Source organism: Rhinolophus hipposideros (genome assembly GCF_964194185.1).
Source record: "Rhinolophus hipposideros genome assembly, chromosome: 4".
Lineage (NCBI taxonomy): Eukaryota > Metazoa > Chordata > Mammalia > Chiroptera > Rhinolophidae > Rhinolophus > Rhinolophus hipposideros.
This window is the reverse complement of record NC_138050.1, coordinates 21240263-21265711: the sequence shown is the minus strand read 5'-3', so window position 1 is coordinate 21265711 and position 25449 is coordinate 21240263. Positions and strand designations below refer to the sequence as shown.

Here is a 25449-nt window from a genome sequence, read left to right as displayed (position 1 = left end):
ATAATATTTCCAGTCAGAAAAAAGACCCTTCCCAAGGTTGCAGGGCTCACAGCTAATACTGATTCAAACTGACACGTGCTGTATATGAAGCATATATACAAAGGCTGTGGTAATGCAGATGAGGAATTCTAAGGGAGTAATTGATTCTAAGGGAGAGATGATAGAGACCTAATGTACGATGGAAGAGAGAAGAGAGCATTAAACACACACACACACACACACACACACACACACACACACGTCCCTGGCTTGAAAGGGATCAGTACCGTTTCCTAAGATGGGGAAGAATGGGGAGTGAGCTTGTGGAGGGCCACTTTGGAATGTCTGTTAGAGAAGATCCGAGCTTGCATACCTGTTGCAGGGTCTCTGCCCTGCTGCTCCTCCTGATGGAACATGCTTTCCTGAGACCGTCATGTGCCGAGGTCCGGGATCATTCCAGGGCTTCCAGCAAATGCCAAAATTGGCTTTTCCCCTATCACTCTCATCCTTTACTCTATGCTGTTACCCTATTTTATTTCCTTTATCGCATTTAACACTTTCTGAAATTATGTTGCTATTTTGTTAATTCGTTTATTATCTATCTTACTCCAGTACAATGTAAGTTCGCGTCACATTCACGGCACTAGCCCTTTGGACAGTGTCTGGCCATAGTAATTGCGCAGTGTGAATTTTTGGAGTGAACATTAAAATGAAGATGATGCTAAGTAGGCAGTTGAATATGTGAGTCTGAAACTCAGAGGGGAGGAAAGATCAGATTTGAAGGTACACATTAAGAGTCATTGTGTAAAGATGGCTTTTAAATCCATAGGAATCACTGAGACCCCACCTTATGTTGAGGAAGAAAGGGGCAGGGGCCCAAGGTCGAACCCTGAGAAAGCTCAGCATTTAAAGTTCCCCTACCAACTGTTTTTTTGAAGTTCTTGTCATCGAATTTTACAGTCTTCTTTTCTTTCTCCTTGAAATTGCCTATCACGTTTTAGAGCCCTCTCCTTCCTTTGTACTGTCATGAGCTGTGCGCTTTTCTTGTTTTCCTGATCAGAATCATAAACCTCTTAAGGAAAGGATCCTATAGTCAAAATTACATTCTTGAATTAAATTAGATTGTAGTGGACTGGACTGGAGTGATAGGCATTGTCACATTATAGAATTGTATACCTATGGAAGTACCAGTTTTAAGTATATTAACATTTTGAGTTAATAGACACTGTCCCCAAGTTTTTGTGAATTATTATTAAAAGCATGTTTCTATTCTCAAATCAGTCATTGGATTCAATGAAGAAATCAAACAATGTAAGCATACCATGCTGTGAATTCAGGGATTGTGAAAATATAATTGTTTGATCAATATTAAATGCTATATTTTAATTTTCCTCTGAATTTTCAGGATATTGAAAGAGACTTGAAAGAAATTAGACTTCAGAACATAAAGGAAAGTAAAATTCCAGAACAAAAATATACAGCTAAGGTAACACACATTATGTCTTTTGGTTTCATATTAGAAAGCTGGCTGGTTTGGGGGGAGGTGGTCCATACCTTGCAATCTGGGTTGCTACAGGATTTTCCCCGCAACTGTTTTATGGAATTTGCTTTATTTTGTGATGTTAGACTATTGGTTTTAATATCTATAACATCAAATAGGGAGTTACAATTTTAGAGTTTTTATTGGATTGCTTAAACTAAGATTTTTTTTTTCTTGCTTGCTTCTAGAGAGGGGTAAAGTTTGAAATTAATTTAGACAAATGTATTTCTGATGAAAATACCCTCCAAGAGGAAGAGGTATGTCATTAAGTATATACTTCCATTCGTAGGCGTGAGAAAATGAGTATCTTAGTAGCATTTTTCATGAAGTTTTTCCATAACGGGTAGGGAGAATTTTCTTACATCTTCCGAAAAGGATCTCTAGTATTCAAATGACTCTTCTAAATCCTTTTTATCCTTCCATTCTTTTTAAAATTGAGGTTATCCCCTTAAATGGATTATTCGAATTTAATTTATTTTTCTGTTATGAAAGATCCATTTTCCTTATATTAACTTTTTATCATCGCCAAATTAAAATAGCAGATATAATTCATAGTCAACAACTAATATACTTACCTAAACAATTGAGCAGGTACCTTGAAACCATGCACATTTATGTTAGGTCTTCGTTATTGATAACTTTGTACTGGTCTTCGGGTAAATCTCAGTTACGCATTTGGGTTCTCATTGATGCAGCAATAAGTGCACAATTACAGTGAAGTCAAACCTCATTTTATTACTTGAGTTCAACATCTTTCTTAATCTCATTTTTTACCAGACCTGCTAACAAATATCAAAATTAACTGATTTGCGTTTCCATTTCATCTTCTCTAAATTTGTCTTTTAAATTACCAAAAGTGAAACATGTGTATATGCATGTTCTATATCATACCTGATACTCATTTTCTTTCTTTAATGTTCTTTATTAGCGTAAAACTTTTTAATGTTATCATTTCTTTCAGGGGTGTGTGTGTGTGTGTGTGTGTGTGTGTGGTATAGGACCATTTTTTAATTTTTAATACACTTCATATTTTAGAGCAGTCATGGCAAAATTGAGCAGAAGGTACAGAGATTTCCCATATTCCCCGGCGCCCACACATGCACGGCCTTCCCTGCTGTCAACATCCGTCACCAGAGTGGAACATTTGTTACAATTGATGAACCTACACTGACACGTCATTATCACCCAAAGTCCCTAGTTTACCTTAGGGTTCACTTTTGGTGTTGTGCATTCTATGAGTTTGGACAAATGTATAATGACATGTACTCATCGTTAGAGTATCATGCCGAGTATTCTGCCCTAAAAATCCTTTCAGATTTTTACTAGCCTTTTGCTACATAAAACTTCATTAGAGTGGTGATGGTTAGCAATGACCTCCATTTATGTAACCATTATGCTTACGTCTCAGGTAAGTGTCTCAGATCTGTATCCAAGGGGTGCAGAGAGGGGACAGTTTCTGGGTTGGAACCTGAGGAGTGATACATCCACAGTGCTTCTGTGAAGTGAGGCGCTAAAGTTGGCCTGCTGGAATAAAATAATAGAGTCAAAAAAGTTTTATCTACCAGCGCATTCATCCTTTGTTATTCTCTGATTTGATATGTTTGAAACAGTGATCATTTTTGTATTGATTATGAAGTATTAGGAGCAGTTTTAGGGACCCAGTTAGGAATGCTGGATACTTAACATGGCGTGGAGGAGATAACCTTGAGAATTCTGTAGAAAGAACTGCAGTAGTAGGTTGGTGCAAAAGTAATAGCAGCTTTTGCATTTATTTTTAACCTTTTCAACCACAATTACTTTTGCATCAACCTAATAGAATAATACTGAAAACAGGAAGGTTGGATAAAATTAAGTTGCCATATAATCAGTGCTTATCACTATTGATAAGGAAAAGAAGTGAAAACATTCTTGTTTCTATCTTGTTCCAACATAATTCCACTTGTAAAACTCCATTGACTTACTTGCTTAATATACATATATTGAATACTTGCCATGTATCTTGGTAAATGCTATTACTGAGAAAACAAAAAAAATGTTTTAACTTTTTTTCTTTACTTTCAAAATATGGCTTGTTTCTCATGAAACACCATGGAATTGCTTTAGGCCACGGATATACTAAATGAAACTTTGACCTTTGAGGACGGCATGAAGTTTAAAGAAAATAAATGTGTAAAGGAGTGTGAAGATTATACAGATGAAGCATTTGAAAAACTCTGTTGCTCAGAAGCAGGTACGTGTACCTTGAAAGCTGTAGATGAGAAAGGAACTGTTTTATTAGCAATCCATCTCAAACTCTCTCCCACTACTGCACTGTCCCCTGACGCCCCTTGCTGTCACTGAGCGGCGCAGAGACGTCGCTCCTCTGCCTCTGCCCTCCCCTGCAGGGTCCAAGCTCTGGGACTCAGCCCTCCTCTCTCTCCATCCACTGGCTCCTTGGGCAGTTTCACCTGCTCTCTTAGCTTCCATTTCTCCCAGCCAGCAGCTCCAACATGCATCCATTTTTCTCATGATCTGCTGGAAAGCTCCCTGGACACATCCCACTAGCATTCAGATGCAGCATGTGTGCATTAAACTTCTGAGTTCTTCCTTCCCAGCAATCCTTTATTGCAGGTCCCCAGGCTTACGGTTCCTGCTGCTCAGGGTGGTTTCTACTCTGAGAAGTCTCTGAAGTCTTTCTCCTCCTTCATCCCCTCTGCCCCTGGTTTAGGGCTCTGTCATCTCTCAGGAGTGTGTGTAGTAGAAAAATGCATGGGCTTTGGAGACAGGTGTGAGTTTAAATCCCAGCTGGCACTGCCACTTTCTGATTGTGTGACCTTTCACTGGTTCCTTAAATCCTCTGCATCTCAGTTTCCTGTTAGGACTGAAGGATGATAGTACCTGCCACATCGGCTTACTGCGAAGACTAAAGTGGAATTTGGTATATAGAAAGTACCTGGCATAGGTTAGATTCTTAATACATGCTATCCCCTTATTCTCCCTCTCCCTTCCCCTCACTGAATTGCCTCTGTGTCATCCCTTTTTCTAGTCTTTCCCTTTCATTCTCTAAATGATTGCTAGAGTTAAATCGTATCATATTATTACCCCCCTCGGTTTTTTTGTTTGTTTTGATAATGCTTATAGGATACAGCCCATTCCAGATAGTATCACGTTTGACCCTAAGTGGCCTGATCCTGCCGTGACCCACTTTTCTTACCCCAGCACCCCCTCTTTCCTTCCTCAAGTGATGGGATCTATCCATAGCTGTGTGAGTATCTACACAGCTTGGCTTGGCTCAGCTTCTGCTTCCTAGAATAATACACTTTGCCTCATTTCCATCTGGAAAAAATCTTTAGTCAATTCTGTGGGCGTCTTATCGATAATCTTCCTTGTACCACAGACTCACTAAGTGGTAGGGAATCTCAAAGCTGAATGAGACCTCAAAATCACTAGGTGTCATGAGCCAAAGAAAGGAGACACAAAACGTGTGTTCTGAGCCCAAAATGCTGATCATTGTTGGAGTGAGAGCTGGCTGGAGACACGGAGAGGTACCTACTCCTGTACAGCTTGACATGCCTAGGAGCTTAGGCTTTATACTTTGTGACAACTTTCAGTCAAGGGAATTAAATCCTATTAATGATGGAGAAAGAGCACTGGCTGCAGAGTGAAGAATGGCGTGGAGGGTGAGGATTGAAGGCAGGTCCGTAGCCCAGGTAGGAAATGACAGGTGCGCGGGCCAGAGCAGGGCAGTGAGAATAGGCATGGAGTGTGAACCACTAGGTGTGGGGCTTGAAGAAGAGAAGAGAGTCAAGGATCGTCCCAGTTTTCTAGTTCAGATGGATGAAGCTGTCACCAACCAAACAGGCATATACAGACATACCTTGGAGATAGTGCGGTTTTGGGTCCAGGCCACCACAATAAAGCAAATATCACCATAAAGCAAGTTGGGAATTTGTTTGCTTCCTAGTGCATATGAAAGTTATGTTTACAATCTACTGTGGTCTTTTAAGTGTGTAATAGCATTATGTCTAAAAAACACAATGTACATACCATAATTTAAAAATATTTTATTGCTGAAAAATGCTAACCATCATCTGAGCCTTCAACATGTCCTAATCCTTTTGCTGGTGGAAAGTCTTGCCTCAGTGTTGATGGTGGCTGACTGATCAGAGTGGTGGTTGCTGAAGGCTGAGGTGACTGTGGCAATTTCTTAAAATAAGACAACAGTGAAGTGTGCTGCATCGATCGACTTTTCCTTTCACGAACGAGTTCTCTGTAGCTGTTTGATAGCATTTTACCCACAGTAGGACTCTCAAAATTAGAATCAATCCTCTCAAGCCCTGACGCTGCTTTATCAATTCAGTTTATGTAATATTCTAGAACCCTACATGAGATTCAACAATTCATTTCAACAGTCTTCACAGCATCTTCACCAGGGGTAGATTCCATCTCAAGAAACCACTTTCCTTGCTCATATATAAGAAGCAACTCCTCATCCACTAAAGTTTTCTCATGAAATTGCAGCAATTCAGTCACTTCTTCAGGCTCCACTTCTAATTCCAGTTCTCTTGCTGTTTCCACCACATCTGCACTGACTTCCTCCACTGAAGTCTTGAACTCCTCAAAGCCGTCCATGAGGGTTGGAATCAACTTTTTCTAATCTCCTGCAAATGGTGATATTTTGACCTCTTCCCAAGAATCATATGTGTTCTTAATGGCATCTAGAATGGTGAACCCTTTTTAGAAGGTTTTCAATTTACCTAGATCCATCAGAAGAACCACTATGTATGGCAGCTACAGCTTTACAAAATGTATTTCTTAAATAATAAGTCTTGAAAGTCAAAATTACCCCTGGGTTACAGAATGGATGCTGTGTTAGAAGGCATGAAAACAACATTAATCTCAGTGTACATCTCCATCAGAGCTGTTGTGTGACTAGGTGCATTGTCAATGAGCAGTATTAAGTTCAAAGGAATCTTTTTTTCTGAGTAGTAGATCTCAACAGAGGGCTTAAAATATTTAGTAGACAATTACATAAACAGATGTTCTGTCACCCAGGCTTTGTTGTTCCATTTATAGACCACAGGCAGAATAGATTTAGCATAATTCTTAAGGGCTCTAGGAATTTTGGGATGATAAATGATCATTGGCTTCAACCTAAAGTCACCAGCTGCATTAGCCTCCAGCAAGAAAGCTAGCCTGTCTTTTGAAACTTGGAAGCCAGCCATTGACTTCTCTCTAGTTATAAAAATTCCTATATGGACTCTTCTTCCAACATAAAGCTGTTTTGTCTTGTTAATCATTTTTGAATAAGAACTGCAAGGCAAATAAAAGCTTTTATTTGGGGGTCTTTTTTTTAGGAAGTATAATCCAGGAGACACAGATTTGGGTAGAAACCCCAACTGTGTTCCAAAAGGGAAACAAAGGGACAGAGTTTATAAAGACAGAAGAAGTGGGGCTTTGAAAGGATTACCTGTTTCTTTGAAAGAGCTCTTTGTGATTGCTTCTGGCAAGCAGACTTACACTATGCTATCTACGTGATTAATTGCTTATGTCTATTGCTAGGTAAAACTTTTATTTTTTTAAAACTTTTATTGGGGAATATTAGGGAACAGCGTGTTTTTTCCAGGACCCATCACCTCCATGTCAAGTCGTTGTTTTCAATCTAGTTGTGGGGGGTGCAGCTCACTGGCCCATGTGGGAATCGAACTGGTGACCTTGGTGTTATGAGCAGTGTGCTCCAAACACTGAGCCAACAGGCGCCCTAAAATTTTTATTTCTTTAATAGAGAGTTCAGTGATGCTGAGCCAGTTCCAGGAAATGTATCAGGATGTACGTGTTGTGGTTTAGCCCAGTTCAAAAGTTCAGTTTCACGAAGAGGGGGTGAGTTAGCTCAGCTTTCTAGAGGACTCCCAGCTCCATTTTAGATTGCTATCTTGATAACGTCAACTCCATTTTGCTGGTGTTGTTTTGTTTTATTTTTTTAGTCTACATTGAAAATCTGTTGTTTAGGGTAGCCACCTTCATGAATTATCTTAGCGGGGTCTTCTGGAGAACTTGCAGGAACTTCTGTGTCAGCACTTGCTGCTTCACCTTGAACTTTTATGTTATAGAGATGGCTTCTTTCCTTAAACCTCATGAACCAGCCTCTGCTGGCTTCAAACTTCGTTCTGCAGCCTCCTCACCTCTCTCAGCCTTCATTGAATTGAAAAGAATTAAGGCCTTCTTCTGGATTAGGCTACGGCTTAAGGGATGTTGTGGCTGGTTTGATCTTCTATCCAAACCACTAAAATTTTCTCCATACCAGCAAGCAATAAGGTTGTTTTGCTTTATTATCATTCATGTGTTCTCTGGAGCAGCACTTTTAATTTCCTTCAAGTTTTCATTCTCAACTGGGCTAATTGTTTGGTACAAGAGGTCTAGTTTTTGGCCTTATCTTGGCTTTCGACATGCCTTCCTCACTAAGCTTAATCATTTCTAGCTTTGATTTAAAGTGAGAGAACATGCAACTCTTTCTTTCACTTGAACACTTAGGGGCCATTGTAAAGTTATTAATTGGCCTCATTTCAATATTGTTGTGTCTCAGGGAATAAGAAGGCCTTAGGAGAAGAAGAGAGATTGGGGAATGGCGGGGAGGTGGAGCAGTCAGAACACACACAACATGTATTGGTTAAGTTTGCTGCCTTCTGTGGATACAGTTTGTGGCACTCCAAAACAATTACAATAGTAACATCAAGTTACTAATTACAAGTTAATAATATTGTGACTAATTACAAGTTAATAATATTGTGACAAGTTTTCACGGTGACAGATGATTACTAGACTTAGTATGGTGATCACATTGTAAGATATATAAATGTCGAATCACTATCTTGTACACCTGAAACTAATATTATATTGTATACCACCTATACTTAAATTTTTAAATATCATTGATTACAGATCACCATAACAAATACAATAATAATTAAAATTTTGAACTATCATTTAAAAATTTAAGTATTAAGTATTTAAGTAATTTAATTTATTATTTTAAGTATTTTAAGTAATTTTAAGTATTTTTAAGTATTAAGTATTTTAAGTATTTTTAAGTATTATTTAAGTATTTAAGTATTTAATTTTTTAAATTTATTTATTTAAGTATTTAATTTAAGTATTTAATTATTTTAATTTATTATTTTAATTTATCATTTTAAGTATTTTAAGTATTTTTAAGTATTTTTAAGTATTATTTAAGTATTTAAGTATTATTATTATTTTAATTTATTATTTTAATTTATTATTTTAAAATAATTTAAGTATTTTAATTTAAGATTTTTGGGGAGAAACACAAACATTTAGTCCATAGCAGTCTCTATTAGATGGATGGTGGCGATTTCTCTGTTTTTGAATGTACCAGCTGTGGGACTGTCTCCGGGTTTCCTAAGAACTGTTCATGGCAATTAGTCACCCTTAGGCTGCTTTTAAGTTAACGAGTTATTTTCTTACACGCAGAGTTGTTCATCCAGGGTGCTGCTGCTGCTGTTGCAGAAAACAGAAGACAGTGGGATGCGGGAGCTCCTCAGACTCTGCTGCAGATGATGGCAGAGGCCGACGTCACCTCCACCTGCTCCATGACATCTGAGGGTGAATTGAAATCAGTTGGCATAAAGTGCCAGCAAGAGGAGACCAAGGTCCCTAATGGAGCCAGTGCTCATCCTGACCTGATAGTTCTTACTTTTCAGTACAATCCCTGTAGATTTGGTATCATATGCCTTCCACAGACATTGTGTTGGTTCCTCCCCTAGCTCCAGAGAAACTTGCCTGCTAATTATCCTAGACAGCTGACCACCCTAGCTATAAGAATGTAAAGGAGGAAAGGTCCAGAATCCTTCCTTCCTCGCAGTGAGAGAGAATGTATAAGGAAGGGCAGTTGACTTGATTTGCCTTCAAATCCTAGCCCAATAACTTCCTTGCAATTTTTTGGAGGGTTGGTTTTTTAAATCAATACATTTGGAATTAAAATAATAGCAATTTCACAAGATATAGAGAGGTAACAGTACAAAGACACATATAAAATTGCTTTGGAAACCAATGTGCTGTTTAAATGTTAGGGGTGTTTCGTATGTGATGAAATTTTCCATCTAAATTCCTTCGTTTACACTTGAGCTCCTGGCATAGTCTTTCCTTAGGAGAGGTTTACAGCAACATTCAGGCGTTACCTTTATAGGTGATGAAGATTTTTATTATTTCCTATGTTCCCCTTGATGATAACATGGGTTGGGGGAGAGCTAAAATGTATATCCATGTTATAAGTTGAAATATGTAAGTATATCACTGAAATTAATTATTATAATTGGAGAACTGACATATTTATACTATTACAAAATACTAACCTCATTAAACTTGCAAGAAAGGCCTTGCAAATGTAGTACAATTTAATCTGTTCTAAGCCAATGAGTCAGTATGAGGGGAAAGTTAATTTAAAATAAGCAATTACAGTAGAAATTTTAACACATCAAAATAGCCAGTTTACAGAGCTAACATGGACTCCTGCTCATCAGCTATGTGACAATAAGTCACTAAACTTTTCTGTATCTCAGTTTTCTTACTAATAAAATGAGTGGGATGGAGGGGGTGATGAGGTTCCCTCCAAGATTCTAACATTCTGTGATTCTATAAAAACTCAAATGAAGAAGCATCTTTATGTTCAATAACCCAGTCTCCTCTTCAGATGGCCAAGTGATGGTGATCAAAAACGTTCCAGAAAATAGGAAACGGTGGCAGCATGAAGCTCCAGGAACTTTAATGAGTGTTTTGGCAGCTGCACATCTAACAAGTAGCTCATTTTCTGCCAAAGAAGAATTTGGTATGTAGTTTATTTGTAGAACATAACCAGTCCCCTGAGGAATTTTGTCAAACACTTGTAAATGCAGAAAGGGGATAAAAATACCTTCAGCCTGGAGAAAGAATTGGGAGGGTGTCTAAGCCTTTTCAGAAGTTGATTTGTTTTGTCCAAGCCTGTCCCAAATGCCGTTAACAAAATTTCCAAGAAGAGTGGGGTAATTTTGTTCAATGTGATCATTTGACAACTGATGAAAAGTTAAACAGGACTGGTGGCTGTGTAGATAATGAGCTGGTATCGCTTAGCTGTACCAGCCAGGGTCAGTTTATTTCTAACAGCTATTCAGCAGACTCAAAATATGATCCTATGGGCAATAAAAATACATCTTAACGTAGTTTTCCGGCTTTTGTGCTTTTTGCCTCCAGTGTTTAGCAAGATTGTGCTTATGTTTACTTTCAGGGAAACCAACTATCATTTTCTAAAGTTTGAGGCAATTCATATCACAATGGGGATTTGTCCTCTATCAGGTATGCAGGTGTGAACTGCTGCAAGAAAAGCCATTGTGGACAGGAAGGTGTCAAATGAGGACCATCTGCACAGGTGGGCAGTCTGGTCCCTGGTGATGCAGAGACGTGAGGCTGAGATGGCAAGAAGGCATAGAAACAGACTAGATAGTAAGAGGCTGGCAATACTTACAAAGTTAAAGAACAGTACAAAAATATATACAACACTAAGCATAATGCAAGAATTACCCGATTATTAATGAAGAGTGGTCTGCCACCTTATGAAACCCAATTTCACAATCTTTGGGAAAGTTGAGTCTGAAACAATGTGCAGGGTTTGACTGAGACAAGAAGAAAGGGCATGTCAAGTGGGGAGTACCTGAGGAGACACACGGTCCTATACTGGAGACTCAGAAAACCGGTTTGATTAAATCTAGGATCAGTAGAAGGGGCCAGAGTCCCTGAGTATATGAAATCCTTCGGTATTATGGCTTATCTAAATTGACATACTGCTGTTTAAAATTTAAGAGAAGAGAGAGAAAAAGAGAGAGAATGCTGTCTTTGAGACACTCTTTCCAGGACCACAAACTGAAGGTTACTTGTTTGCTTGTCTGCTCCCTTCCCTTCTGTCCTGGGATAAAAGCATTGTCTCTGAGTGGGACTGGAGGTGGCTGGAGGAATCTCTGGGCAGGCCTGGCTTGGCCTGGAAGCCAAGAGCTGGGACCCCGGGCTAATAGGAGGGAGGTTCCCATTATGACACTCCCATGTAGACCTACTTGGGGCTATGAGTCTCTCTTCTTCTGTTTGCCCCTATGATTCTTGGTATCAACAGATGTAATGTCCAAACCTGTAGAGAATTTTTATGAGTTTATTTGAGCTGAACTGACCACAGTTGCCAAGAAGCAAAATCTCAACAGATTAGGAAAATCTGTTTTTCTTAATCTGTTGGCCGTTTTGCAGCTTATTTTATACATTAAAATCAAAGGAGGAGACATAAGGAGGGTACATGATGGTGGCAGATGAAGGAGGCAGGAGAAAGCCAAGTGGTTGAAATCTCTGGGACTGGATAAAAAGTAAAACAGAGAGACACATACTTTTTTTACATTGGTGGGTACAGGAGTTAATAACTAACATTTACAGCACATAGAGATGGAATGTGGGGAACAAGATAACAGTGGGGTTCTGTGGTATCTGCTCTGGTATAGTGGGTTGTGCCCTGAGAGGTCTGGAAAAGGAGAAAACACTGATGTTTCAAAGGTATGTTATCTTAGATGCAAAAAGACAATAGACAGACTCCCTTAAGTTAAAGATCTTTGTGAAGAAAGCTAAACGCCTAGGATGTGACTACCCGCCATGACCCGCTTTTAGTTAGAAATTTTTATGTTCTGACCATCCTATGTGGTTACTTTTTACTTTTTTAAATTTAATTTAATTTTTTTGTGTGTGCTCTATTTTTTAATTAGTTTCAGATGTATAAAACAATGTCATAGTTAGACATTTGTCATTTACAGCCCTCACACAGTGTCAGCCCTCCTCCCCCCATCTACTGCCCTCTGACATGGCACACAGCCATTCTCTGTGGTTGCTTTTGGTCTCTGAGATTGTAAGGCCCACTGTGCTGGCCTCCCCTGAGCTTGTCAGGTTTAGTATGTGGCCCCTTTTTCGTCCACATTGGAGAGAGTCATAGAAAACTCTTCTTTTGGTCTATCATGACAAATTCATTCATGAACTTACTGTATTTTCACATGGATGGTTTTACATTAGGCACGTATGAGCAATGTATCTAACAAGTAGGATTAGAAATAGGAACTTGCCTCCAAAGGTGGCATTCAAAGTAAAGTGCAGGTATTTTCTTTCGTAACATGCTGACGTCCCATCCCACTCCAACTCAGCTTTGCTCCTTCAGCCTCTAACTTTGTTGTTGGCCTCATCTCACCTTTCCCGTTGGTGCAGCCATCTTGACTTCCTGTCCTTCGTCTTTTTTCCTTCAGCTCACCCTCTGCAGTCCTGCCAGATAATCTTCCTAAAATGGATGAAGTCGCTTCTTGGCTTAAAATCCTGCAAAAGATTCCCCATTTACCCTCAGGATAAAATCCAGACTTTGCAGATTCTGAGCACATTAAAGATCAGATGGTCCTTCCCAACCTGGGCCATCCCAAAACCAAAGCTGCTAGCATTTCTCTGTTAGCAGAAATTCTTCCCGGTTGAGAATGAATGCTTTCGTCCCTTTGCCAAAATAATCCCTCCTGGAAGGTTTCTTTCTGATGCGAACTCCCATCCATTTCTGTCATTATGTTTGTTTTTTTAATTATTACTTTTTTAATTTATGTGTCATTATGTTTTATTGGCAGTTACCTTTCTCTCCCTGCTTTTCCCTGTACTACCAGATAGAGCTTTTCAAAGGGGTCTGGCATATACTACAGTCTGAATAAGTGTTTTTTGAATGAATGAGTGAAAGAGTTTGCAACTTGATTAATATGCTTCTCTTTAATCCAAAAAAGCCTAATAAGTCCTCAAGTTTGTCCACTGTCTTTTCTCTGTTAGCTGCCTCTGACAATTTCACATTCGTTCAGTCTCACTTAGATTCATTTACACTCAAATATTTGTTAAATGTAGGAAATTATTGACACTTCATTATTATATTGATCACTTAAGTGCGGATCATAAAAAAGATGCAGTGATGATATTATTGTGAACTTTTAGTGATTGCTATAAACAGTATCTAAATTAAACTACTGCCTGTGTACCATGGGAAGGGAACCACTGTTTTAGATGATTGAGAAAACATCTGCGCATGTTTTCCTTACAGTTCTCTAGGTTTGGTTTCCCTGCTTAATATCCCACAAGACATAAATTCTCTGATCATAAAAAGATAAGTCACTTTAATTTCTTGTTTAATATATTTCTTCCTCACTAAATAAGCTTATGAGAGCTTTGTCTTACTCACCACCCACACTGCCTCTCCATCCTTAGTGTCTGGTCTGCCTAGAACTTAGTAGGTGGCTGTCGTCTCTGTGAAGGAGCATATAGCCATAGGACATTTTTAGTATTACTTTATGCAAAGGCGCGAGGTTGCCAATATTTGTGTTGCTACTAAGTGGGATAGGGAAATTACATTAAAAATAATTCTTATGGATATATAGAATCTTCCTAATGACTTCCTAATGCATGTGTAAATTTTAGTAACTTTGATTACAAGTATAATAGACAATTTATAAATGCTTTTAGGGATAAGTGATTTATCATACACTTAAGCATTATTCATATATCCTACATCAAACAGTCTTTAGCTTAAACTTCCAAATCCTTGAAAATAAATTGCTTTGATACTTCTAACTCTAAATTTCATTTAAAAATGAGGCTTTCTCAAGTACATGTTTAATTTGTCCTAATTTAAAAAGTTTAAAATAGCAAGACCTTCTAAAATCCTTTTGAATGGATCTTACTAGTAAAAGCTACACTACTTAGATAAGGACTTCTTTTTTTTTTTACATGTGCATAATTAATTCAGGTCAGTAACTTTGTTTATCGTTTAACAACTCCAAGTGACTCTTTGGTGGGAAGGTACCCTCCATTTTTCTTGTGTAAGTTTTCAGGCCCCACAGTTGCCTTGGTAACAAGTTGCCTATTCGAATAACAGCTGATGTACATTTCTGTTGTTAACCATACATTCTTTCTTGTCTCCTATTAAACAAGAACAAGACCCTCCTAAAATTGTCTTCCTAAAACAGGAAAACAAAAACTGTCAGCTTCCCACATGAAGTGGAGTACTCAGGCTGCGTCTAATTAGCCAGACGACCTCATAGATGAGATATATCAATCTACTTCATTAATTTTATGCACTTTTAGGAAATAATATGGGTTGTGGTTTTGGATGAAACTTATGTTTGATGAAAAATGGTTAAACATTTAATTACAGTGTGGTGCAACATCCACCACACTGGTAGGATGTGTACATGAACAGTCATGTAATAGTTTACAAAAACAAACAAACAAAAAAAACATGCCACACTTTGCTTTTAATTCCTATTTCAAATCCCAACTTCTTAAATAAATTTTAGTATATCCTAATGTAAAACTGCCCATATGAAAAAATAGTATATTCCTAATGTAAAACTGCCCATATGAAAAAATAGTAAGTTCATGAATTTACTTGCAGTGATGGAAAGAGAGAGAGACTATACATAACCAAAATAGCACATAAATTGGGAGTGGTAAATTATAGTTAGAATATTTTGTATTTGCACATTGTTTGGGAAATGGTAAAAGTATTAAGTTATACTTTAAGATGTCAAGAATGCATTTGGTAATATCTAGGGTAAATACTATATAATAGTAAAATTATGTATATAAACAGAAGAAAAAATTGAGATTATAATAAATACTTAATTCAAAAAGTGGAAGGAAGGAAAAAAAGGGACATGGAATTGATGGGCCAATAGAAAAAAATAGTAAGATGGTAGATTTAAACTCAAATATATAAAAATAAATTACATTAAGTATGTATAGACCAAGGATTCCAATTAAAAGACAGAGTTTCAGACTGGATTAAAAGAAAGAAAAATAAAGACCCAACAACCTGCTGCTTTAAAAACGACACTCTTTAAATATAAGTGTGCAGGAAGGTGAGAGGTGAATAGGTGGAAGAAATATAACATGCAAACACTAAAAGAAAATTTCATTTTAAGGCAAGTAGCATAACTATGGATAAAGACTTTCCATAATGGAAAAAGTATCAATATATCAGAAAGACATGATGATCTTAAATTTCTATGTACCTAATAACAATATCAAAACGTATAAAGCAAAAGTTGACAGATCTAATAGAAATAAACAAATCTATCACATAGTGGGAAAATGTAATACACCTTTCTCAGTAGCTGATTGAACAGACACAATCAGTAAGGGTGTAGATTTGAACAACAGAATTAATAAACTTGACACGATTGACATACTTAGAACATTACACCCAACTATGGCAGAAAATATCTTCTTTTCAAGTACACTTGGAACATTTACCAGTATGTTCAAAGCTGGGCTATAAAGTTTTATTTCAGTAAATTTTCACTTCATTTAATACCCAGACAGGCCACATTCTGATTTCTCCAGTTGTCCCAAAAATGTCCTTTACATCTGATAATCCGAAGCAGTATCCTCTCAGGGACCAACATTTCATGTGATTAATATTTCACTTAAGTCTCTTTTAAATTAGTACAGCTCTCCTCTGCATCCTTTTCTTCATGACAGTGATTTGTTGACGGTATTACCATGTTGTTCTCCAGAATGTCCCATCTTTTGGATTTGTCTGATTGTTTTTTTGTTTTATAAATAAAAATATATCCCTTATATACAAGTATTTTCTTGTAAACTGAATTATATCTAAAGTTTGATGGTTTGAAGTTAAAGGGTTTTTACTAAAATATATTCTAGGTAATGTATACTTTGTATAGCATCACAGCAGAAGACAAGTCCTATTGTTGCACCATTAGTAAAGCAAAGGCTGACCACTGATCAAAGGAGGTGCTAGACTGATAACCTCCCGTTCACAATTATATTTTGCATGTTAAGGCTAGAATGCAATCTGTGCAGTGTTACTTTGGCACTATACAAATGTACAAATCCCCATCAACCATTCACTTAATGGTTTTAACATCAGTAATTCTTGCCTACAACAGTTATTTCCATAGTATTTGTGAAATGTTTTTCTAATTCAGTCATTCAAAATATTAAATCTGTAGATAATCAAATGTAGCAATCTTTTCCTTTGTGTATTGTGAGGATGCTTAGGATGGCTTTTTCAGCTTGAAATCTGAAAAATATTCACTCTTATTTTCTAGTTCTTTTTTTGTTTTATTTTTTCACAATTCAATCTTTAATTCTTTGGTATTTATTTTGGTATAATGTAGGAACTTTAATTTTTTTTTTTCAAAATAACCAACTTTCCAAAATTATTTATTGACTAACAGATTTTCTTATTGGCTCAAAATTTATTTTACTTTATCCTTATATATACTTGGATCCATTCCTAAGCTATTTCTTCTCTATTGATACATAAATATAGTTCCCTATACCTGTATCATTGTTTGATTTTTCTTTTAGGATTTTTTACTATAATAGTATAAATTTCCTCTGTAAAAATGTTCAAAGGTGTATTGTGCTAAGAAAGAGGAAACAACGCAAAATATCTATACATTTACATTTACATTTGGAACACATAAAGGTTGTTTATACATTAGATTCTCTCTGCAGTATACTCATATTACCATGCAGCATTGAATAATGGTTAAGAATGGATTCTATACCTAAACAGATCTGGTATAATTTCTGGCTCTGATACTACCAATAAGATAACCATTCTTTCTTAATTTTCCTCCTTTGTAAAATCAATATTAAAATGGTATCAACCTCAAAGCATTGTTTTAAATATTAAGTGAGATATGATATGTAAATTGCCTAGCAAGTTGCCTGTCTGCATAAGTGCTTTATAATTTCTAGTTTTTAAAACAGTGACCAAGAATGCTGGTTCTGATGCAGGTTCCAGCTGATTATCATGTGCTCTTAGGCTAGACACTTAACCCTTCTGAGCCTCAGTTTCCTGAAATTCACCAGTTCTGAGCTGCACATCATCCTCATTCCTCTTTTAATGTTTCTGAACTTGGGATGCAGTGTACAATCAGTGGTGTTTTATAGTCACTGTAGGCCAGGCAGCAGTCCTGATAGATTATTGTCGGGACCCCAGTTAACATCAAAACTAGTAGAATGGGTATCAGTGGGTAGGGTTTTTTGTTTTTTTCCTGGAGGCTAAAGTAAAACACTCTTTGGACCCTTAGGATCCAGATGGTTGTAGAGTGTAGATTACAAAAATGATCACAGTCCTTCACTCCTCCCTGTAACCTTGGCTTTTGCAATATGACTTCACAGCAACTCCATCATTAAATGTTTTTTTTTCCCACTCTCTTCTCGAATCTCAACTGGCCTTGTGATTTGCTTCACCAGCAGAATGCAGTGGAAGTGGCTGTGTGCCAAGTCTGAGTATTCAGGGACCTTCTGCTTTTTTCTTTTGGAAACCTGTCAAGCTCTCAACTAGCTTGGGTTGGTCTGCTGGAAAATGACACCCCATGTAGAACAAAGAGACAGTCCATCCCAAGTGAGGCCGTACTAAACCAGCCAGCCGCCAGCTAGCCTGGCCAGTGACTGCAGATGTGTGAGTGGGCCCAGCTGATACCAGAAGAGCCAACCCGCTGAGCCCAGCTAAGGTTGGCTAACTGCAGAATTGTAACCTAAATAAATGGTTACTGTTTCAAGCCACTAAGTTATGTGGTGATTTATTGTTCTGCAGAAGCTAACTAATGTAGACATACTTAGTAAAATTCCCAACGTGGTAGTTAAAAGTAGTCTAGTTCTACCTAAGTTTAAAGCCACTTAAAAAACCAGCATTTTCAGTTTTTGTGAATTCTTTTAGTTCTTTTGTGTATTCTTTTAAGAAAATCTGTTTCAACAATGCTCTTGGCTGCAACAAGATTGAAATTATGTAGAAAAAAATAACAGACATCAATGACAAGCATATTGAAAGATGCTCAATATCACTAATCATCAGGAAAATTCAAATCAAAACCACAAAAAAATATCACCTCACATCCATTTGGATGGCTGCTATCAAAAACAGAAAATAACACGTGTTGACAAGGATATGGTATAATTGGAACCTTTATACACTATTGGTGGGATTATAAAATAATGCAGCCATTATAGGATACAGTATGGAGGTTCCTAAAAATATTAAAAGAGAACTACCATATGATCCAGCAATCCTACTTCTGGGTATATATCAAAAAGAAACAACCAAAAAACGAGATCTCAAAGAGAAATTTTTGCTCACCCATGTTCATTGTAGCATTACTCATAATAGCCAAGATATGGAAGCAAAAATAAATGTTCATTGATGGTTGAATGGATAAAGAAAATGTGGTATAAACATACAATAGAATATTATTCAGCCTTAGAAAAAGAAGAAAATCCTGACATATGCTACAACATGGATGGACTTTGAGAACATTATGCTGAGTGAAATGTCAATCTCAAAAACACAAATACTGTGTGACTCCACTTACATGACCTATCCAAAGTAGTCAAACTCAGAAAGGCCAAAGGTGGTTTCCAAGGGCTGGAGGGAGGGGAAAATGGGGAATTGTTATTCAATGGAAATAAAGTTTCAGTTATGCAAGATGAAAAAGTTCTAGAGATCTATTGTATAACAATGTACATATATGTAATAATACTGTACTGTTAACTTAAAAATTAAGTGGGTAAATTTATGTCATATATTTTTTACCACAACAAAAAAAATACACCAATGACTTAAAAAGTAATTCAAAATTTCTTGATTGTCTCATCAATTGTTTTATTATGGTCTCTCTGAATAAGAATCCATAAAAGTTTGATTGATATGTAAAAAAAACAATTCAGAGGAATAAGACTCTGAAAGTGAGGAATTTCAGTTATACCTTATCCGATGTGTTTCACTATATTTTCCTTTCTATGAGTATACAAGAGTGATATGAGATAAAAAAAATATATATGCTTAGAAAGGGTTAAAAGAGTTCTTGTAATAATTTATATTTGTAACTTATATATTCTAAGGGTAAGAAAACATTGTATTATTTTACTGGGAACATTTTCTTTGCTATTTGTGTATAAAATAAAAGTGCCTCTTATAATCAGTGGAATGTTAAGAGTTGTCAAGGGGATCCTACATTTCCATAAAGAAATAAAATATTGTACTATCTTCAGTCTGATATTTTCTCAAGAGAAATAAAATTACATTTTAAATAACAACAATATATCCACCCCCCTGCCACCCAAAAAAGATAAAGTTGTGTGTATGTGCTTTGAATTTTCTCTGTAGACAGTAATGATTAAAGCCTAACAATGAGCTGGGTACTCATGTTATAGAAACAGTGAAGAATAGGGTCCAATAATGTTGGCAAGTCTTAAATTTTTATAACACAAGATTTAAGAAAATTTTCTATACAATCAAAGCACCTACCCCCAAAGTGGGAGTATTTTGTCTCTTCATTACTTATCCTTACTCCGTTCACTTCTTTTTCTTGTCTTGTGTTTCCTACTAGCTTTGGTACAATGCCGAGTAGTTGGGGTTTCAGCTGTCATCACTATCTTCTTCATTTTAATGGAAATGATTCAAAGGTTTTACTATTATGTTTGATGTTCATTACAGGATTTTTGGTACATACCCCTCATCAGATGTATAAGGTAGTATGTGTTAATCTCTCTGTCATTTTTTTTTTTTTTTTAGCAGCGGGAACATTAAAACAACGGCTTCCTAAAGAAGATGAAGGGAAGGTGGCAATGGCCTCTGGCATTGAGGTGGATGAGGAACCACTAGAACCAAGATCTGACGATGATGATACGTAAGTAGGTCACATCCAGATGCCTAAATGAAAGAACATTCAAGTGCTGTTGTTGAGACAGAGACCTAGCTAAGGAGACCAGGTTTTACCATGTTCATGGGTTTGTTTCTGGGCTCTCCATTCTTTTCCAATGGCATTGTTTTCTATCTCTGCATCAGTGACGTTCTGTCTTGATTCCTGTGGCTTTTTCATACCTTTTGATATCTGGTAGGGCTAATCCCCACACCTTCTTCTAGTCTCCACATCTTTTTCTTCAAACTTATCTTAGCGGTTGTTGCCCTTTACTCAACATGTTCACCTTTGCATTCTCTTGTAAAGTGTCATGAAAAACTTGGTTGGGATTTTGATGAGAATGACATTTGTTGATTAATTTATGGGAATTGACATCTTTGTGATTATAAATCTTGACAGCCATGAATATAGTATAGCTCTCTATCTGTTATGTCTTTTTTTATATTCTTCAGTGTTTTTGTAGTTTTCTTCATGGCCTAGGTGCCACTTAAGTTTTGCTGCTGTTGCCATTATTAATGGGGTCATTAATTTTAATTCATGGGGTCATTTTTCTCTTGTGCTTTCAACTTGGCTGCTGCTAGTGTATAAAACACTATTGATGTTGTATCCTGTAACCTTACTGAAGTCTCTTATTAGTTTTAGAATTTGGAGTCCTTTGAATTTAAAAAATTTTATTGTAATATACTTTAAAAATCAGTAATATATTCGTATAGTTCCAAATTCAAATGGTACACTCTTTTCATAGTCTTTCTGCTATCTCTACCTCAGCTACATAATTCCTCTCCCCAAAGTGAACCAATCTAATCTGCTTTTTGTGCAAACTTCACCTGAGGAATTCCATTAAAATGGAAGCAAATATGTATATCTTGTATATATGTATGTTTTTCCTTTTTATAGAAACAGTTTCATAGTGTACATACTATCATGAAACTTTCTTTTTTCCCTTAGCAGTGTATCTTGAATACATATCATCATATAAAATAGTCATATACATATATATTTATACATATTATATGTGATACATGTATATATACCTTTATATATATACATATTTAAATCCCAGAACAGCAATGTATTGGGTTAAAGAATATATACATCTGTATGGGATATTGTCAAATTTTCTTGTAAATTATAAAATTGATAAGTAAAAAATGATGTCACAGTTTAGTTTTAATTAGCGCTTTTTTTTTAATGAATGAGGTTGTCTTTGCATATGCTTAAGATCCATGTTTATTTCCTCCTGTGGGAACAATTTATTAAATGACCATAGCCATTTAAAAATTTTAGGCTATTAATATTGTATTGATTTGGGGAAGTTTTTGTACATTAGAAAAATTAGTTTTTTATCTGTAATATGATTCAAGAATATTTTCCCAGTTTTTTATTTGCCTTTTGATTTTATTTATAGTGGCTTGTGCCATGTGGGAATTTCTTATTTTTATTTAGTTAGATTTATTGATTATTAAAAATCGATATCAGGATTTTTAAAGAACTTTTATAATGTAATTTTTTTATTTAGTTAAATATTTTACTCATCTGAAATTACACTGCAAAGTGTGGCTCCAACTTTATTTTTGTTTCCAAATAAGTCCTTACTATTCCAGCACAATTTATTGAAAATCTTTATTTTTGCTACTAATTTGAAATGTCACTCTTATGATATATACATTTTTATACATATTTCCATCCAGTTTCTATTCTTTATAGTCTAATTACTATATTATAAACATACTGCTTATAATATGGATTCTTATTTTGGTTCCCCTAAATATTAACACTTTTGTTTTCCAGAAAGTTCCTGTCTGGTTTTATTTTTTCTTATGAACATTAGAATCAACTTGTGTAGAAAATAAAGGAGGGAAGGTGGGGAGAAAGGGGAGAGAAAGAGTGGAAGAAGGGAAGAAAGGGAAGGAGGGAGGAAGGAGGGAAGAATTTTCTCAGCCTGCTCCCTGCCAGTAGAATTTTGATTCCAGCAGCCTCTTTTGATTTAGCACTGTCTCTGTCCCACTTGGTCCAACCTTGCTATGTTTCTGCATATATATTTTTTCAAAAATCTTGTAAGGTCTCTGCAAATCTTCACTTCATTAGACAAAATCCAGACCCACAAATCTTGTTGAGTCAAGCCATACTCAATCTTGAGCTTTTGCTCAGACTACTGAAGGATGACACCCTGTGGGGAGCCATGATTTCTTGTTTCTCAGAAACCTTGTGAACTGGCTAGTATATAGTTAACTTGTCTCAGCTTCTAAGGTAAAGGACCTTGAGAATGTTTACAAGTTGCTAAGGAATGAGATGGAACTGGCCGGTTTTCCAGACACAGATAACTGGTGGCTATCATGACATTTTGGTAGTCTCTTTTTTATAATAATTATGACTAGGAAACTTTGTGATGATTTTGTAGTTTCTGTGTAAAAGCTAAAAATTTATCTAACTGTTCTCTGCTCACCCTGCTGCCACGGGCGGCGAGTAATTTCTTAAGTCCTCTAACATACAGGTCCTTGCTGCTAGCGTGACCCATCTCTTTTCCCTAACCTCGGCCCTTCTTTCACACAATGAAAACAGTCACTCACACACTCATTCAACCGAGGGGGACTGTGCCTCACTCACCGTGCATCCAATGAAATAAGCTCCTCTTTGTGAGCCGGGCCCTGACCACACGGTGTTCCTCGCTGTTACCCCCGTGTCCAGGTCCCTGTTCGGGCGCCACTTGTCGGAGCCTGCCGACGAGACGAACAGTCCCTGGAAGGGGGAGCGGGAATGAAAAAAGAGGCACACACACATATGATGATGCTGCAGGTCTCCAGTGATGCTGGAGCAATGATTTAATCACCTTCACCAATATATATACCCTATGGGTACGTGCAGTTTAACAATAACATGGGTGCATTACCTCAAGCAAAATAAATTTTTAACTTTTACACAGAAACTACAGAATCATCACAAAGTTTCCTAGTCATAATTATTATAGAAAAGAGACTACCAAAATGTCATGATAGCCACCAGTTATCTGTGTCTGGGAAACCGGCCAGTTCCATCTCATTCCTTAGCAACTTGTAAACATTCTCAAGGTCCTTTACCTTAGAAGCTGAGACAAGTTAACTATATACTAGCCAGTTCACAAGGTTTCTGAGAAACAAGAAATCATGGCTCCCCACAACACCCTTAAGCTTCCTAGAAACCTTACTGTTGGAGAATAATTTTGAGATCAATCATGTTGTTACATGTATTGCAAGTTCATTCTTTTTATTGCTAAGTAGTGTTCTACTGTATGGATGTACCACAATTGATTTATACATTCTCCAATTGATGGACATTTGGATTGTGTCTAGTTTTGGGCTATTACAAATAAAGCTGTTATGAATATTTATGTAAATGTCTTTGTGTGGACAAATGTTTTCATTTCTCAAGAGTAAATTCCTAAGAATGGAATGACTGAATTGTATGGTAGGTAAATGTTTAACTTTTTAAGAAATTACTAAACTGTTTTCCAAAGTGGTGGTGCCATTTTACATTCCCATGAACAGTGTGTAAGAGTCTAGTTGCTCTGCATCTTTATCAAGCACTCGGTATAGTCAGTTTAAAAACTTTTAACTAATTTAATGGGTGTGTCTGGTGTCTTCGTAGTTTTCGAGTTATAGGCATTGTTTACATATCCTTGCTACCAGTTCTCTCACTCTGAGTTTTCTTAATAGTATGATTCAAGTTCGAAGTATCTGACTAATGTGTTTTTAAATCACTCTTTTAAAAGCCAGGATTTCTAATTTGTTTGCATTTTGGACAGAGACCATATCATCTGAATAATAATGATTTAAAAATATATATTGGGGCTCCAATTGCCATTTAGTACAATGTCAATTTTATGATTGTTACGTACTTGGAAAAAAATGCATGTTCTTACTATTTTGGGGTTACATATGTTCTATATGATTATCTATTATATCAAGCTTAAAACTTTTTTTTGTTAATTATTCTAGAACCTTTGTTTTTTGCTTCCTGATAGAGATACAGTAAAATCTGAACTATGTTTGTGGTTTTGATGCGTATTCCTCATAAATCTGTCTTCTTTTCAATGTACTTTAAATAGGCAGAAGCCATGTTCTAACTTATGATTGTTATATCAGTTTGGTAGAGTGTGCATTTTTTTATATTATGTATTGTCACTTTTGCCCCTATTAATGCCGTTTGCCTTAAATTCTATTTTGTTTGATACTGATATTGCTATTTCAATTTTTAAATTATTTTATTTTTTAGTATTTTTATGACATGTATTTTTCTATTGTTTTATTTTTATCATTTCTGTGTGGTTTCACTATAATGTGTTTCTTATAAAGTACTTGTAGCTGGTTAATATGCTCCTAGTCATGTGATAATTAGTTTTTAATTTGTTATCATAATTATCAACATATTTGGGCTTCACTATAAGTTTTAGGCTTGATTTTGTTTTACCTCCATTTCTCATTTCCTTTTCTCTCTTTTTTTCCCTGCCTTTTGTAAGATTGCCAAACTTTCTATATTACTATTTTTCCTCTGTACTAGTTTATAAGATACAGATTATATTTCTATTCTTTAACTAGTTAGCTTTTATACATTACCTACAAATTGATCTAATAGATTCAAAAGTTGCTTAGTATTCCTTTCTTTCTCCCAAATATGAAAATCACAATTTAAATAACCACTAAAACTTTTGCATCCTGATCTTGTTTTCTAGTAATTTTACTTAAAAAACTTTTTTTCATTGTTAAATATTTAAACATAGTAAAAGTAGAGAGAATAACATAACAAACCCTCATGTATCCATCATTTAGCTTTAACAATGATCAACATTGTTCTTTACTTCCCCACACCTCCTACATATTATTTTTTGTAAGTTTGGAACGTTCTAAGTTTTAGACATCAAATCATTTCATCCAATTTTACCTTTAAAAAAATAAAAAAACATTATAATATTTAAAATATATAGAGAAATCTATATCATTTTCAAAGTTACATTTAATCTCAAACTTAATTCAGTTTGCCAACGTAGTTTATTGTGTTGAACTTGCCATGTTTTCTTCTAGTTTATCCTTTCCTTCTATTTTCAGTTTTGTTCTTGTCAATGTATATTTTTGAATAATTCTTTAAGATAGGTCAAAGAGTGGTATACTCTTTTATTGACTGCATATCTAAAATTTTTTAATTTTACCTTCA

The 25449-nt window shown here is 36.0% G+C and overlaps 1 protein-coding gene across 1 annotated transcript in view; it reads left to right on the top strand.

Moving 5' to 3' along the window:
* Window positions 1-25449, top strand: part of NEK5 (NIMA related kinase 5) — a 72358-nt gene that overhangs the window by 42454 nt on the left and 4455 nt on the right. The window contains 6 exon segments of the mRNA XM_081045390.1: window positions 1385-1465; window positions 1708-1776; window positions 3623-3749; window positions 8990-9121; window positions 10209-10343; window positions 20136-20250. Coding sequence (XP_080901516.1) covers window positions 1385-1465; window positions 1708-1776; window positions 3623-3749; window positions 8990-9121; window positions 10209-10343; window positions 20136-20250 — 659 coding nt within the window.